General features: G+C 42.1%; 1 protein-coding gene across 5 annotated transcripts in view; it reads right to left on the bottom strand.

The window, feature by feature from the left end:
- LOC117894863 (talin-2) overlaps positions 1-18,173 on the bottom strand; it is a 35,045-nt gene that overhangs the window by 13,858 nt on the left and 3,014 nt on the right. For 4 of the 5 annotated variants that reach the window (XR_004648888.1, XM_034802120.1, XM_034802123.1 and 1 more), the window contains exons 2-3: positions 7,189-7,437; positions 55-316 (exon numbers count right to left, since the gene is read on the bottom strand). Coding sequence is in view for 4 of the 5 variants with exons in the window: in XM_034802120.1 (XP_034658011.1) it covers positions 55-190 (136 nt within the window). In the remaining variant the exon portion in view is untranslated. Of the gene's footprint in view, positions 1-54; positions 317-1,374; positions 1,394-7,188; positions 7,438-18,173 lie in introns of those variants that run through there. The other variant, XM_034802121.1, reaches the window with a different exon arrangement.

The raw sequence follows: 18,173 nt of genomic DNA, 5'->3' as shown, positions 1-18,173 counted from the left end.
AAGGATTTCCATATTTAGTAGGTGAAGATTTTTCGGGGATGGCCTGGTACTTACGTTGTCCTTGCACTGCCTCGGCGAACTTATCACGGATGATCTTGCAGGCATCGAAGACTGTGGTATTTGGTTGGAATTGGATCGTCTTGGTCACACGACCTCCCTCCAGCTGTATGCGCAGCGATAGTGTGGACATTTTTCTGGCGACTTCTCCCTCGCCTTCGTTCTTCTCCTTCTGTTTGTTCTCCTCCTTCTACTACTCGTCGTCGTCGTCTCTTTCTTAGGCTTAGTTTGTTTTGGGATGTGGAAAATGCAAAAGGCACTGCAGAGAAAGAGGCGAGAAGGGAGGAAAAGAGCATTAGAATTATGTTAAGTGACACACAAAAAATAAAGCAGAAAATCAGTGAAAGACGAAAGTGGAAATCGGAAACCAGAGGAATCAGAAGAAAAGCCCAAAACCAAAACCAGAAACCGAAACCACCCCCAAAGGCAACAAAGAGATACGCTGGCAGGCGGGGGGCAGTGGCCGCGTTCCTGATGAGGCGACACTGGCAGGCAGGGGCTGTGTGCTCTATGCTGTGTGTTTTGCCGGATGAGGGCACTGGCAGCCACCACCCAAAAACGCAGACGACCGATAAAATTGCTGATGAAAATCTTCTGGCCAAACACACACACACACAAACACACTCACAGTCGCTCTCACAAAGAGAGATAGAGGCAGTGGCAGTGGCAGCAAAAGGGAGGAACACACACAGGACACTTCTGTTTGCCAAATCAAAGCCCCGGTCGCAGGCCTATTGTGAAGTGTAGTTCTGCAGCTGGTGGGCGAGGGACCCTAGGGTTAGACTATTGTAACCCCACCCCAATGCGGCACTGACTACGCCACTGTCCTCTAGCCGCTCTCCGCTCTTCTCTTTTTTGCTGCCTTCTTGTCATTATGCCCAAACGCCAACGCCGCTGCCGACGTTTGTCGCTTTTGGTGTTTTTTTCTTTTTTTGAGCCAAGTTTGCCTCTTTCTCCATTCTCCTTCCTTGCTCCCTCCATCCCTTCTTGTACACCAATTGCCGTAATTGATTTTCTGTCGACCGCTTTTCGATCCTGCTGCTGCTGCTGCCGCTGCCGCCGCTGCTGCTGCTTCTGCTGCTCTCAAACTGTGTCACTCTTTGGGATGATTTTTTTCACTCTGCTTCTCTTTTCCTTATTCTTATGCGAAATAATCAATAATTTACACAAATGTTTTGTTGCTTGTTTTCTTCGCTTTGTTTTTGCCCACAGAGAAGGAAACTCGTTTTCCGGAAGCACTTGAAATATCCGGCAGGCGACAAACACAAGAACACATAAAGAGGACACACACACAGTCACAAACACTGGGACATTTACTTTTTACAACGGGACAGGACGACGCCTGTTCCATATGGCGGCTGCTGCTTGCTTAGCTTTCCGGGGGCGTAGTAGCTGTAGCTGTGGTTGTAGCTGCTGCTGCTGCGGAGAGATGGACTGCTTGCCACAAAATGTGGCACGTAACTGAATCATCATCCAGCCTTTGCCACGCGATGGACCAGTCGCCCCGCCAGGGGGATGGGGTTGGGATGCTGTGCTGTGCTGTGTGTAACGGCGACGTCAGCATCCCGTTAAGCGTTAACCGTATTTACTGTCTGTCTCGTGTGGTGGAGGGTGGTTCCAGTCGCAGAGAAGCAGAGAAAGAGAGAGCGGGAGAGAGCACAACGCCTGCGCAGTGCTTTCCAGAGCGTAAGTAAGAGTAAGAGAGGCAAATCTGGCTCAAAGGCTGCAAAAGTCACCCTCTCTTTCACCCCAAGTGGAGAGTTATCTCTTACGTTCTCTCCACCCTTTCTCTCCAACGGTCTGATTGTGTGTAGACTTTAATGCGCCTGAGCGGCGCCACCCGGCAAAGTGGACAACGATCTGCGCAGTCGAAGCGGAATCCGGGGTAGGGAAGGAGTTGGGCACAAGGGGGAGGCGAGGCTGTCACTGCGTAATCTGATCCGCCGGCGGCTCCGGAGCTGCACTGCGCGACACGACGACAGGTTATAGGGGAAGGTTTGTGTGCAGGACTTGACGCAGACCGCATTTGAAGGCAAGGAACATTTATTAATGCTGGAAAATGTATTCTGCTAAGCACCGAATGGAACAAATTTTCCATTAATTGACTTTACTTTCAGACACATATTTTTTTTTTTTACACTTTGCTCTGCAAGGGGTTTGCGTATGCCGACAAAAGAAAACAAGTAACAGGAAATCGTTAGGAAATAAAACCCAAATTCACATTACATCCACAATTTCGTTTTAATTCTCTACTCAGCGGATAGCGTAATCCGATACTTTGAGCCCATGAATTCAATTAAAGGCATGTCCTGGCATGCACCCATGGTAAACTACTAACAAAACATCATCCTTCAGAGAAAAAGCAGGAGGAAAACTGTCACTGTGACAGTCAGGAAAATGGATGCACGACAATTGTGTGGACTTTGCCTGGATGGATTTCACTGAGAGCTCAAAGACAAACAAGCAGAAAACACAAAAAGAAATACATCATTCAATGGCACAAAAGATCTATTAAAAAATATAGAGAGTAGCACTTTGCCTCCGCAGTTTTTCTTGATTCCACCCCAAGCAGCAAACCGAAATAATAGATGGCTAATAAAACATAATAACAAACAAGAAAGTATTCGTTAATTTTAGTGCAAGCTCTGGCACAACTCAGCGAATTTTCCCCGCGGCACACACGAATTTTCACAGTGGGCGCCACAGTGTGCCACACAGTCCGCCTCCGACTACTACTCCTCCCTGCTACTTAGCCGCAGCTGGGCCCCCAACCGACAGCACATCCAAATGCAAATGGTGCCCCCCTACCATGCCAGGAGAGTCAGAGGTGGAGTCGGAGGTGGAGTCGATGCGGAGCCACTAATTGGCAGCCACTTTCCACCCAGAAGTCACACTGTGCTGCTAATGGATGTAATTTACTGCCAGCTACGTTTTTCTTACGATATCCCACTAATTAATTGGATGTGGGTGCATGGATCCAAAGTAAAATCGTTCATGCCTCCTGGTCTAGCGAATTCGATAGAAATTGCAGATTTCTAGTAAAGCTTTTGGTTCAAATGTTCAACAGGGAAATATTCGATCGTCGGAAGCAGTGACACTAGCCAACACCTCCTAGTAGAAGTCACTGAGAATTCAACAGCAAAGTGAATACAGCGTACCTGACACACCTCTGATTTTGATGGTACTATTTATGGGAAATTTGTATTCTATGCGAATAATTGCACAGACAAAGAAGTAGGAAAATTATTTTTCTTTAGATAAAACGAAGGAGAAATGAAAAAAATGATAGGCAAGAAACTAAATACATTCAAATCATAAGTAGCTCCTATCTCCAATCAACTCAAATCTTAATCTTTCTTCTATATTCTACATCTTCAGAAAACTTTACTTACTTTTGGCACATCGTGTAAAACTCATCGTGGTTTATGGTTAGTTAATAGTGTTTTTGTGTTGACAAAATCGTTCTCCTCCGTTCGTTTCGTATTTGGAAAACGTTAAGGCACAGATCTTAGTGTTATATTTAAGGTTACGGGCTTATGTAAAAGGCACGCACGGGCGTTAGGTGTATTTTTGTTTGTGTTGTATGTTTTATGTTTTATGTTTTTTGTGTGTGTTTTTTTTGTTTGGTGTTAAAAGATCTTCTGCGATCCGAAAGGCGTAACGGTGTGGTGTTAATTTTGTAGGTTTTTTTTAGGGGTTCGGGGAGATTTTAAAAATCGTTGACTGCGACGGCAGTTCTGACGGCCGACGACAGAGTCCTGCGACTCCTACGGGGCACGAGCTGCTCGACGAGCTGAGGCACGTTTGTGGTGTTATTTGGAAACGGAGCGGCGGCACGGAGGAGCGCGTCCTCACCCGTTTTTTGTACAAGAAATTGTACGGAACCGAAAACTGAATATAATTTTTAAAAGTACTCAACACAAAGTATATAAATGGCAAAAACTGCTAACAATTTTGGGGCGGGGATCTCTTCAGCATTTCTCTTTAACAAATAACTTTTAAAATTTACTTTTCTAAAAGGCTTTACTTTCGTGGTGTATATCGTGTATATAATAATAGATTTGTGTGTGTGTTTGTGTGTTTTTTGTATACATCTTTAAAACGTGTAAGATTTTATAACAAATTGGTTTCTTTTTTTTGTGTTTTTTGTGTGTTATTTTATCTGTTTTCTAAGGCAAATTAGTGGCAGAGTTTTTTTTTTTCGGGCCTATGGCTCACTTAGGGTCTATTCTATAAATAAGTAAAGTATCTCTCTCGGTTCAAAGGCACTCGACGACAAACAACGACAACGTATAATTATTATTTAATATAATATTATTTAAGGCACGATCCTACTATGACGAGTAAAAACAAGCAACCGCAACGGTACAAAAAGGCACTTGTCCGCTGGTGAGCAAAAACTTAACGAATTTAACAAATCAGATCAGATCCAGGCACTAAACGGTTTAAAAACGCGCAACTTTAACTTTGATTTGAAGTCTGTGAAGTGTGCAGTCGGCAGTCTGCTGTCTGCTTTGACTGTGACTGTGCCGTGGCAGTGTCGTTTGGCAGAGTGTGGCATGTGCTGCCCGATCAGCGGCTAGGCCTAGAATGATGTGCTATGCCGGCGACACATCGTGAGCTTCTGATGCAAACATCATTCATTCCACAAGTCGTAAGCGTTGTGTGAACCCACCGCCAGAGTGGCGACGCAGCGTCGCCAGCGGTCACATGGGAGAAGCGCATGCTCCAGGAGTCCAAAAGGACCAAAAGCCTCGACTGCTGCTGCTGCTGGATGCTGGCTGCTGTCTCTGCTGCCGCTTTGGTTGATGCTGTGTGCGAAATGGCATGTGTCCTGGGCGCTGGAAAAGGATGTCTTTGTCTCTGCACATGTGTGAGAGGAGTGCGCACATCGATGAGATCGTAAAAATTGCTTAAAAGGGAGGCAGGAGGCAGCAGGATGACTTCTAGCAGGGTGAGGCGGGGGGAGTTCGTTTTGGGGTGGTGGCTCAGCATTTTGGCTTTTTATTTTCACTTTAGTTTTTGGGTTTTTATGGAACAACCCACCACCAACCGAGCAGTGCTCTGTCCGCCACCCTTCTCCTCCTACTCCTACACTCTTTCGTTCGCCCAATGGGTGGCCCGGTGGACCACCAATGGCTGAACTTCGCTTTCTTCGCCTTATGTACATTGCCAAAAAACCTAAAACATTGTCTTGCTGTTGTTTTCCATTTACTAACGTGTTTTTTGAGCCCCCCTCCCCGCTATGCAAAATGAATAATGTTTTGGGACACATCGGCGGGGGGATATATCTGATGGAACTGGGAAAAATCTGACGGCAGCAGCAGCGGGAGATCCCTCGTTTTATTTCTGTATTTTCTTTTGCTTTTTGCTTTTAATTAGTTGATTTTCTCTCTGTGATTAATTGTCAGATGTGCCACAAACTCTAGAAAGTATGCAACAAATCTCTAAGTAAACACATACAAATGGCAGAGACTGTGCTCGTCCTCCACCCTTCCCTTCACTTATCTGTGCAATCGCATCTACTGTGGCATATAAAGTGAAGAAGAAACGAGAGGAAACAACAACAAGTAAGCTCCACTGGCGCGACATTCTGGCGCCAAAGCCACCATTTTGTCTGGGGGCCATATAACGGTGTTTGTTGCGCGTGTGGGGTCCTGCGTAGGAGTCCCGTTGCGGCAGCCACAGCAGCAGCAGCCAAGGAATCTGCACAGTTTTCACTTGTCTCGGGTCTCGGGACACGTTTACTCCTTCGCCTTCACCACCACCACATTCGATGCGAGACGAGGGCCATGTTTCAGCCCCCTGATTGCTTTTCCGCCTGCCCCGTGTTCGACCCCCTTTCTCTCTGGCGAGGATAACAGAATGCCAGGGTTGTGTCCGCCAATGTGGAGCCTTTTTATGTAATTTGCACAGTTTTTATTTCTATTTGTTAAGTGGGGAAAAAAATTGTGGGAATTGCCCAAGATACAAGGGATTCATTCTCGTGGCGGCTCAGTCAGGGAAAGCCATAAACATTTGAGGGCAGCAGAAAATGAATTGGATATTTGCGATCTATATTCAATTCATTGAAACAGACACAGAAAAATAAGAGATATTTTTTATGGCAAAACTAAGAGAAATTCGATTCCGTTGAGCAAATAATTTACAAATGCAGAAGCTATTTTTCCGTTATAATAACGATAACAGTTTGTTTGATAACAGTATTAAGGTACCTCTATGTAGTACATAGTTAAACAACTACAAAGAGCCCTTGCTCAGATACGGTTTATTGTTTCTTTGAATTCAATTCACTTTATCAAATCAACTGGCTCATCATTGAGAAAATGTAGCTCGAAAATACAGACAGAAATAAGATTATTTTACTAGGAATCCCTATTCCTACGATAATTTCCCATTTTCGAACAAACTCCGTCATTCTCCATAGCATTTCTGGTGTAAATTAACTTTAAACATAACATACAACACTCGAAGTACAATTTTTCATCTCAATTACATTTGCATCCTATATTACTGGGAACTTTGAATTTGCTGCAATTCAATCAATCAATTCCATTCAATGATGAATCAAAAACGCTTTGAAAAAGCCGCAAGCATTTCCATTGCAAGTTCTCAAGGGAATTCATGACTGCATTGCAGTGGAAAAATGTACATTAAAGAAAATCCCTACGAGGGCAGATTTCAAACCACGTCATGTGAGTCGTAAAGTTTCTTAGAATGAATAAATAAAGAACAAAGGCATAAGGCTAATAACGGAGGCCCCATAAGATCCTAGAATTTTTTTTCTGCTACTCCCTTAGGTGGAACCACTTTAAACCGATTCAATTTATTGATAGATAATGGATATTGTTAGACGATCATCCAGATATAACTTTCCCTTGTTATAGCCAACAGAGACACCCAGCATTCCGGCTCTGTTGTCATCTAAGAACATGATCATTTAAAATTTGCTTCAACGACGCTTTCAAGGCAATGAGAACCTTTCACGACTATATTCCCCACCGTGACATTCGTATTTTTGATGGGTTTTCACTTCTAATAGCCATTTGGAATGTCGCAGCACAAAGTCGATTATAGTTGAATGCAAATACTTAAAAATATCAAATACTTTTAGCACCTTTGAACACTCACCTTTCGTTTTAGATCTCGTTCTTAGTCGCTGCTCGTAGTCTTGGCTAATGTGATCTTCGATTCAGTTTTGAGTTGATTCTCTTGTTCGGTTGAAGGAGTAAACAATATCTAACGAAAGTTGGTCGGTTTTCTATATTTATTAGTGGTACGTGGTAAGTAAGTGCGTTTGTTAAGTGTTGCTGTTGTCGTTGTTTGTTTGTTTGTTACTTCGTTGCAGTTGTTGCGGTTGTCGTTTGTGTGTAGAAAAATCTGTAAATAAAAGATCAGAGAGAGAAAACGGTTAAAGCATCAATGCAACAGAAGGAAAGAGGCAGATACAGAGATATGTACATAGATAGATGGATAGATAAATAGATAGATGGAGGATACGATTACACTCCACACTGCTAAACAGAAAACTGAAAACGCACTAAGCATTTTTCCTGTTTTCATTTTCCATATTAGCCGCGACTCGACCTCAAAGGAGGTGGCAAAGAGGCAAGCGGCCAAGAGAGGCGGAAGGCGGCAATGCTGAACATGGGGCATGCATTGCACATATATGGCTCTTGGATGCTGCATGTTGCATGCTGGCATTGCGGTTAATGCCACCAAGGCTGCAGCCACAGCAACAGCACACAGACAGACGGACAGCCGGCGCGGAGCGGAGCATCAAACCCCCGATATCCGTTCGTAAGGAATGCTGCTTGCCTGCCACCAGACTTTTCCATTAGCAGACTTTTGTTTCAAAGCAACAACAAAAATATCAATCAACACCCAAAGTGCTGCATGGATAGCCCCCAAAGCAGTGCAGCACTGCTTCAATGGGGGAAGGAGAGGAGAGATTGCAGCGAGAGCGAGATTATCAGAAAGAATGAGAGCGAAAGAGTGGCTCCAGCAATGAATGGAATGCGGTTCTCTCTCTCTCTCTTCCGTTCTCTCTTTTTGCAGGTGCTTGGCTCTGTAGAGAAAAGCGTGCGTGGGTGGCTGTCGATCCTCGGTTCTCTTCCTCTCTCGTTCTCCCAATGAAAGCGAAACTGCGATAGTTGTAGGCGTCGCTTCCAAAGGGGACGTGGGGAGCGTGTGGGGGCGTCATTGAACAAGTTTTCTGCCTTAGTAGGTCGACGGCTGATTGGGTTTATATCTCGGCGTACAAATACTGGTACTCCCATGTTCCATGTTGCATGTTCTTTAGCGTAGCAATCAAAATTACAAAACGATAACGTCACGTAGTTATAGAGAACACAATCGGAGACCTTGGCACGATTCTGACATGCGGCCAGATGTCGGCTCTCTGCCACACAGAGACACGAAACGACACTCGCATTCGCTCAGAGGTGCCCGCTCGCTCGCTCGACCAGAGGCACGTTCCACTCGTTTCAGTCGCCCATAAATGGGAGCAGCCAGCCAGTGCTGGGGAAGAAGGGTTCCCGCAGTTCCCGGAGGTGTGGTTTATGGCCAAGACAGACGACAACAACAAGCAGGGACACTTGGTCACATTTCACAAAGAGGGGAGTTCACTGAACTAAACAGACACAGAAACAAAGAGATCATCTCTCGATGAATTATGTGAGTGGAAAGTCCTATGCGGAGGGATCTGTTATTTGAAGATGGAGGTTCAACTATCACGTGCTCTATATCGCCATATATGAATAGTTGAGCTGTTCAGAAATCTAGAATCTATAATCGGAAAATAGCGGAAAGAAGTTAAAATAATCTCTGATATAATCCTCATAAGAAATATGCATGATTAATGTGATTTTCTACTTGAGATCTTTTATATAAATCTTATCTAAAGAATTTGAGAAAATCTACAATCGCACTGGCACTGGGTTAAAGATAATACCTACAGTGGGGAGCAATGATGAGTACATGTTCACATTAACTGACTTTCGTCGCCCATAACTTCTAAACGCATAATGCAAACGTAGCCAATTTTTTTGTAGATATCAATCACTTTATCCTTAACAAAAAGGCAATACCAGAAAAATACAAATGTGAAGCTTTTAAATAGCGAAAAATAAAAAACTAAAAAAAGTCGCATGTACTCATTTATGCACTTTTCGTTGTTTTCACTTATTTAATATTTCAAAATTTTCTAATCAACAATATGCCTGCAGGTTTGATGTTAAATATTTTTTTGGTTATATTCTAGTAATACTAACATCAAATTAAGACATTTCTCATAATAATCGAAGCAGATTTCACGAATTTATTAAATAGTGCCAATGTTGTACCTGAGGCTGAAGAAACAATATCTAGAAAACGTAAATATTATTGTGTAGCTCACTAAAAATGGCTATAAGACAGCTAATACTGCTGAAAAACATGGCATTAGTCAATCGGTGGTGATCAGAGTGGAAAAGACGCGAAATTTTGACCTGAAACAGCAGAGCCAAGGTCGCCCTAAGTCGCTAGCAGACCCAAAAGCCACACTAATAATGTCGCAAATTAGTAACAAGGACTTTCTAAGGCCCAAAGAGGTTATTTTCGCATAATACTATCAATTTTGTTATAGATGGCTAAGTTTGGCCATCGTTCCACCGCCTAAAACATACTTACACCATTTTACATCTACCGGCACTTTTCACGTGGTAGTTAAATAATGGTGAAGCAAACCCGAAATTTTCAAATTAGCATAACAATTTGACCACGGATGATTGAAAACGTGTTATCAGGTCTGATGAGTCCAAATAATCATGTGGGTGGCAGTATTGTTAGCGTAAGTCCGAAAAAAGGCTTTAAGGACATCATATCAAGCAAACCATGAAACATGCCGGTAGATGTAAAATGGTGTAAGGATGTTTCAGGTGGTGGTACGATGGCCATACTTGGCTATCTAGACCAAAATTGATAGTATTATGTGAAAAGAGCATCCTTTGGACTTAGAAAGTTCTTGTTCGCAATTTGCAACATTATAAGTGTGGCTTTTGGGCCTGCTAGCGCCTTAGGGCGACCTTGGCTCTGCTGTTTCAGGTCAAAATTTCGCGTCTTTTCCACTCTGATCACCACCGATTGACTAATGCCATGTTTTTCAGCAGTATTAGCTGTCTTATAGCCATTTTTAGTGAGCTACACAATAATATTTACGTTTTCTAGATATTGTTTCTTCAGCCTCAGGTACAACATTGGCACTATTTAATAAATTCGTGAAATCTGCTTCGATTATTATGAGAAATGTCTTAATTTGATGTTACTATTACTAGAATATAAACAAAAAAATATTAAACATCAAATCTGCAAGCATATTGTTGATTAGAAAATTTTTAAATAATAAATAAGGGAAAACAACGAAAAGTGCATAAATGAGTACATGCGAGTTTTTTTAGTTTTTTATTTTCTTTATTATTTTCTGGTATTGCCTATTTGTTAAGGATTAAGTGATTGATATCTTGATTGATTGGTTACGTTTGCATTATGCGTTTAGAAGTTATGGGCGACGAAAGTCAGTTAATGTGAACATGTACTCATCATTGCTCCCCACTGTAAGTGGAGTGAGTATATCACATCACTATACAAATAAATAGTTTATTCATCTGATATTCCGTTTAACAAGAACTGCATAAATGTACATATTTTCCTGAATTAAAAGGGAATATTTCTTACTCTTGAATCCGAGGAAGAAATGCAACCCCACAGTAGTATAGAAATTGGTCAAGCGACAGATGATTGCTAAAACTAAAAAATCGTTCTTTAAACAATTTTGAATAATTATTTTTGAAATTTCATGAAAAATTACCTCATCACTGCCAAATGAGTAAAACAAACAGATCTCAAATCAAATACTGTCCCTAAATCCCAAATCAAATTTATAGAAAGCACCTCACAGGTCGTATATTCCACACAGCAATGTATCTAGAATTATACATCATATATTCCTATGACGATACGTTGACTACTACACATGCAAGTGCTTAAATCAGCTTCCACTGCCATAAATCACATCACAGCCCAAAAAAAAGCAAAAAAACAAACGAGCGAAAGCGAGAATAAAATTTAAATAAACTGTTGAAAAAAATACACAACATAGCGTGAAAAAAAGCAGCACAAAGCGTAAAATTAGTTCCCTCTACGATAAAAGCAAATGCAAAAGCAGATTTCAGATTTTTAGATTTCTTCTCACATTTTAATTTAACCAAAACAACATTTTAGACCTCCAAAAAACACCTACTCCCCCCTTTGCACCTCTCATACGCGTCTCATGCTCATGTGTGGATCTGTGCCCCAATCCTATATCGCATCTACATTTGTATATCTATGGGATATGTCCATTCTATATATACAGGGCGCTATAAATACGCAACATCAGCGTGAGAGAGAGCGAGAACTATGACTTTTTCAAGGTAAACAAAGCATTAGCATTACTCGCATTTGAAGAGCATCTGAAATCTTTTGGATCTGCCTTTTCCCTCCTGAACTAACAAATCAATGAATAGAAATTGAGAGTGTTTGCCGCCCTCCTTCTCCTGACACGATTTCCACGCTAAACTGGAAATAGATCTTGGCAGAGGCAGCAGTTGTGGTCCCTCGAGAAAGCCGGCAAAATTTACAGCAGAATCTCCGCCAGACGAACACCACAGCACTTATTACTAGATGACACGTCCTTGCTTTCAATTGCTCGCAGACTGCTGCGAAATTTATTATTCGACGCACAGGCAAAAAGTGCAGAAGAAAGTGCCCTCGAATAAAATCAACAAAAAGCCTGCACACCGCTGCTTTATGATATTCAAGATGCCCACAGAGAAGCTGTAGCTAGAGGCGATCTTCAGGATGATTCTATTCTTCAATAATCATTTCTTATACATATGTATGTAGCACAGAATCTCCCCATAGGCATACACCCACTATGTAAAGCCTTTTTAAATTCATTAACTTTTTCTATTATATTCTCCTTCTAGCTTCCACTGTACGTAAGATGCTGATGATGACGATTCTCGTGGCCGCTTCTCATTCATTTGATTATTTGTTGTGTTGCCCAGTTGTGTCTCTGAGTCATCGCTGAATTTATAGAAATTTCAATTTGTTCGAGTCTTTCTATGTACTGCATTTAGAGGTCCAACAGAAGGCCAGACCAAAGAGACCAGAGACCAGACCCCAGCGATGATTAGTCGTCCGTCTCGCCTGAGCGAATCATTTTACATTTGATGTCAGCGGAATATGACGATCTGTATGGTCAACAGAAAGAGCAGAAGAATAGCAGCAAAAGAAGCTGCTCTTGCCTTTTGGGCAAATTTGTCACGATCCAGCAACATTTTCTCAAAAAAATATTAAATTTTTGCGAATATGTTTAATGATTGCCATCTTAAAAGAGCTTTGGTATGTGTTTTGAAATTGTTGACAAAACAAGTTTCAGGAAAACAATTATGAGATTTTATGTCTGTGACAACCAACAGCAAACCTCTAACAATTACTTTAAAAATTGCTAAAGTTATGAATATATTTCTACTTTATTTTCCCTTCTTTCAACTGCGATTTTGTTTAATTTTTCTGCTTATACCAGAGGTTGCGCACTCGTATTTCAAAAGGTATTCATACAACCAGCTCAGCTTTTCTTTTTTTACGAAACGAACAAGTTGGACAACGAATAAACAAATAATGTTTATTTGGCGATTTTTTAATGTTTGTTTTTTGTACATTAGCACCTCATGTAGACAACAGTCACGTTCCCTGCGTGCCCTTCTCTCGCGCTTTGGAGGGCATTCAACTGAGACGCTTCGGAACGATCAATCGATCCATCGATAAACGATTTTCATAAACAATTCTTTGATGGGAAAACAAAGGACTTTCTAGAGCGGCTCCCTGCCATTCGGTGGGGTCAAGTGGTAACAAATTTGACTTGTGGGAAGTTCCTTTTTTCTGTACGAATATCCCACCTCAGAGATAACCCCGTCCGATGTCTGTGGCTGTAATTTGAGTAAACAAGACATCCCGTCCGTCGCCAGGGAAACCTCTCCCAGCTACCATCTCCCAACTGCCGTCTATCATCGTGTGGTCCCGTGTGGTCGCCAACAATGGGGCACAAATTTGTGTATCGCTATCATCATCATCATCATCATGGAATCCACAAGAGCAACAATGGAAATGCTGCACAGCCAATGATGTTGATGATGGCAAAATCCCAGATAAAAGATGCATTAAAAGTAACAAAATACACAATAAATAAACAAACGAACAAACGCAGTGGAAGAAGGATGGGGCGGGGAGTGTTCAGGGGTTCCATGGGTTTGGAAAAAGGCAAACAAACAAATCAAATCGAATGAACATCGACACAAGTGACGTCAAAAGGAAAAGGGGGAGGAAGGCAGGCAGGCGGCAGTCGTATCAAGTGCCCGCGTGGGAGAAACCCCTGGAGAGAGACAAGAAGGGTTCTCTGGATGGATGGATGAATGGATGGATGGTCTGTAATTTTCAATTAGCCTCAAGGGCCTCAAGGTGGTGGCATATCTCATAATGTGGCCAAATTATGTCAACCGACTGATACGTATCAATGTTCCAATTAAAGCTCCTTTATCCAGGAGCGTGTTTGCGTCCTTGAATCGTGAGCTAATTAGCTAACGCTGCTTATCAAATGGAACAATGGAACATGCCTAGCGACACTAATGGGTGACGATAAGTAGGTAGATTCCACTCCTCGTCTCGTCTTTCATTTGGGAAAATATTAGAAAAAGTCCTTGGGTATCTGCGATACATTTATGGATATTCTTGATAGAATTTCTGCCACTAAGAAAATGTTTTACAGTCTCTGCGGTAGCCGCAGATTTCTCAGCTGATGGAGTCGACAGATATCTACAGATGCCTTCAAAAAGATTTCAAATAAAGCTTGATTTAAGCAGTAATAAAGAAATCAAATGTACGTAGGCCTATTACCCCCTTTTGCACTTTGTTATAATTCTTCAAACATGAGGCCTGTCAGCATATTTATTGCAAACAGTGTATGGCCGGGTGCGCCCTCTAGAAATTTCACATCATTTCCTGCAAACACATCCCCATAGACTTTGCTTACTTCCTTCCTTTCTTTGTTCGTCGTTTCGTTCCATCTACATACGAAAGACATTGCCAAGCAATTTTATGATTGGATGCCAAGACTCTCGTTCCCCATTCCCCCAGCCACTGTGCCTGCAGCCCACTTAAGGAACCCCTCCACGCACAGTTCTCCGCCTCCCTACTCTGCTGCTGCTCTGCTCCTTGGACGGCGTCAATCGTAGACGGCAAAAAATTAGGCTCCCGCCAGTCGGGCTCCAATGGATTTTCGCACAAGTGAGTGCCAAAAGCAGCGACAGTGCCACAAAAAACAAATACATACATGAATATACATATAGTCGTGTGTACATATGTACATTTAATACATAAAATATATGTAGATATATAGAGATCTAGCGTACAGTCAGGGGCATCCCCGAGAGGCGATATACTTGCAGCTGAACTGACTTTGAGAGAGGGGCGAACAGGCTACTGCCACACTTGAATGCCAATGCATCCATAAGCCAAGTAAGAAAAGAATACATAGCACAGATACAAATACAAAGCAGTTCCATTGATTAAGAGCGAAGGCCCCACCATGCCTCCACTCTTCCCTATGGGGCAGATATAGATGAAAATAAATTGCAAGGCAAGGCAAGGCCAAGCGCTCAGCGATAACTGCCAATGGACACGCCAATCTCCCGCCTCCTCCAAGGGAGAATCATGGAAAAAAAAGGGGAAAAGTCCACACACAGATAATCAAATTTTCAATGAGAATGGAATGCTGAAAATGTGACGGGGGGCCAGCAGAGTATTGCATTGCCATAAAGAATTTGTGGCAGATTTCCCGGAATTTCCCCATAGAATTTGTATGGTACTACATCTGGCTTACATTCGATGATAGATTTCCTGTGATTTGTACCCATTAACCCCTTTTCAGGGCACTTCCACCCACAGTGCAGGGATGCAAACCGCAAGTCCAAAGCGTTGGAAATCGCTTAACAAATGTCGACTGACCGCATCGAATCGACTGGCTGACACTCGGACTGGCTGACTCTCGGACTTGCTGACTGACTGACAGATTGATGAAGTGCCTATCTGCGTGTTGGCGCTGCCCTCAAGCCCACCAAAAAAAACAATACAAAAAGAATACAAAATGAAAACCAATGAATTACTGACGTAATCAAGCAGGGATTTACGATAGCCACAGAGTGAGACAGAGACGCGACAACCCGATCGGGTGGGGACCCAACCCCAAAACCCAACCCACTTCCACTGGAGATAAACTAAATAAACTGACAGGAAAACCAGTCGAAACTTAGCACACCCTTGCAAAATATCTTTCTACAAACGATCCATGTGGTTCCTCTATGTGTTATCTCTACAGAAAAAGGGAGTTTCTGTGCAAAATTTGACAAAAATATATTCCCAACTTAGAGTAAAGTTTACTTTGAAATAACATATTGGTGATCTTCATTTCATACGTTCTAAATACCCCTTTCTGCAGGGTATTAAGCAAACAATCATCCTCTGTTTCACTTTTCCCACCTCTCTCTCTCTCTCTCTCTCGTCACTCAATGCTTTCGGTAGTCGATACTGCAAATTAATTTTTGCATAAATCTTGTGTGCACATTCGCATTCAAATACGAGTATGGAGAGATACTCGTCTGGTGACGATGACAATGACAATACTCGCTTCGTTTTTCCAGGGTTTATTTTTAGAACTGAATGGCAGCAGGCAGGCAGGCATGCATATTCTTTATCAGCATTAATAGTAAACAAGAAGGGTCCTCGCTGGCTCCTCCCTACACCCCTACACTCCTTCCTCTCGCTCTTAATGGGTGTTGTGCGGATGAGTCAACGCGATGAGTGTGCGAGCAAAAACGGGTAATGTAATGGGAATGCGAATCGAAAAGGAAATACTCCGAAATTCCGATCGCCCAACCACACAGATGTGTGTGTTGTGTGTCAGGTTCTGCTTCTGCTTCAGATCTTACTTCCAGTCTGCCAGCTACCACTTCCAGCCTCCACCTCCAGCAAGCACTACCTCAGCCACCAGCACCACTTGAGTTCCGCGTAATTAAGAAACATTCCAAAACAATAAACTATTCCATAATACGATAGAGCGGACCCCCAAACCCAATCCCATCGAACTCAATATGGAATAGTGCTCTGCTGCTGATCTGCTTCTGCTTCCTACTCCTCCACCCACTATTCTTCCACCGCTTTGCTCTCATGTGTTGTCTCGCTTTGTTTATTTGGCATTTTTGTTGTTGCTCGCGTCTTGCGGTGCCAAAGAGAGAAGAGATGAGAGATGATGATGAAACATGTGTGCGGCAGCAGTTTGAAAGCAGCATTAAAAACCTACATAACTCGTACACACGAATGTATACGTTTGGGTGTACACTGTACACATGTACAGTGGTCACTCATTAACTAGAACTTACTAAAGTTGTAAGAGAAAAGTTAGGAAATTGATTTTCTTTCTATAGTTAGAGGCTAACAATGGATGTTGCTCACAGATAACCATTTCGGGTTAATGCGGTTAATTCATTTAACTGGAATAAACTCACTTATTTGAAGTCAACTGCTTCCTTGAACTAGAACACTGCTTGTCTACATAATCATATGATTTTCTCTTCTAAAACAAACTGCATGCAAACTACAGACGAAGTAATATTTTTTTCCATAAGAATAAATGCTCTTATCGAGGCCGAGACTTGCCAAAAAATATTGTTTTCTTTATATCAAATCGGAGCTATATTTCTATGAAATAAGAGTGACTACTGTACACATTTATGCACGAGTCTGTACATTTTTTGTATGTATGGATCGCCAGTTCAAATGCAATACAAAACCATTGAAAAAATGCTGAGGCGTTGAGAAAATAGAGCGGCACCAGTTGTTATTTTTACTTTTTTAATTGTTATTACACTGTTCGCGTCTGCTCGACATTACATTATTATTTTTATTATTGTTCTTTTTTAGTTGCCGACACACAGAAATGTTTGTTGTAGCTATTGTTGGTGTTATTGTTCTGCATTGAATTCTGATACATATTGTTGTTTAATTTGCTTTAATTGAGCTTGTCATTTGGGGATAGAATTTGTAACAATTGGTTGGAAAATTATGGGAGAATCACAGATAAATTTATATTTAATGGTATGCAGTCAGAGAAAATCATAACTTCCCTTTATGGCAGGGACAAGTAATTGTTTTGATTAACGCGAAAGTTAGATCTTGATCTTCGCAATGCCATAAAGTACGGGATGACCTGGATTTACAAACACACCCACTGTAAGCCAGCATAAAAACAAATTAACTGATACTTCTCATTATAAACACATCAAAATCAATCAAAAGTTTCACACTTGCAAAAAAAAACACGAATTAAATGTTGGAAATTATGGAATAATCTTAAAACCATGAATACAAATCCCTGGCACATCTCAATGTCTTGCTCTTTCGAAAGTTGTCTGTCCAGCATTCAATGAGAGACGTCTCCCCCTACTACCTCCTACCAGAGAGTACAAAAACCAATTAATAAATACGGCTCAATTAATAAAAAAGCAACCACAAATATGCAAAAAACACAAAAAGAAACAAAAACAGAGGCTACAGAATACTCGTACAAGTGGAAAATGCAGTCACTTGTCTGGCGGCGGGATTGCCCACAAATGGTCAATGGATCAGGGGGGGAACTGGGGACGGGACTGCCCACAAACGTTTCCAAGTGACCGAGTTACGGATAGATTGGCGCTTGCTCAATGGGGGGATTGTTGCTTATACATACAATATCGAACACCGAATGTACACGCAGAGATCAGACCAGTGCCAGATCAGGGGCAGCAGGCACCACTTTGGGGCATGGCGGATGCAAAACCATCCACACGTCCACAATCCGCATCCACATTCAATATTCGTTGTGGCACTGATGCACTGCCCACACAGACAGCAGACAGCAGAGACAGAGACAGCATGGAGTGAAAATGAGCTTGGATTTCGATTTCTTTATGTTTCCGAAGCGTGTTTATGTGGCGGACATTCCA

The sequence above is a fragment of the Drosophila subobscura genome, chromosome J (genome assembly GCF_008121235.1).
Source record: "Drosophila subobscura isolate 14011-0131.10 chromosome J, UCBerk_Dsub_1.0, whole genome shotgun sequence".
NCBI classification, from domain to species: domain Eukaryota; kingdom Metazoa; phylum Arthropoda; class Insecta; order Diptera; family Drosophilidae; genus Drosophila; species Drosophila subobscura.
Note: the sequence above shows the minus strand (reverse complement) of the source record. Positions and strands in the feature narration are given on the sequence as shown.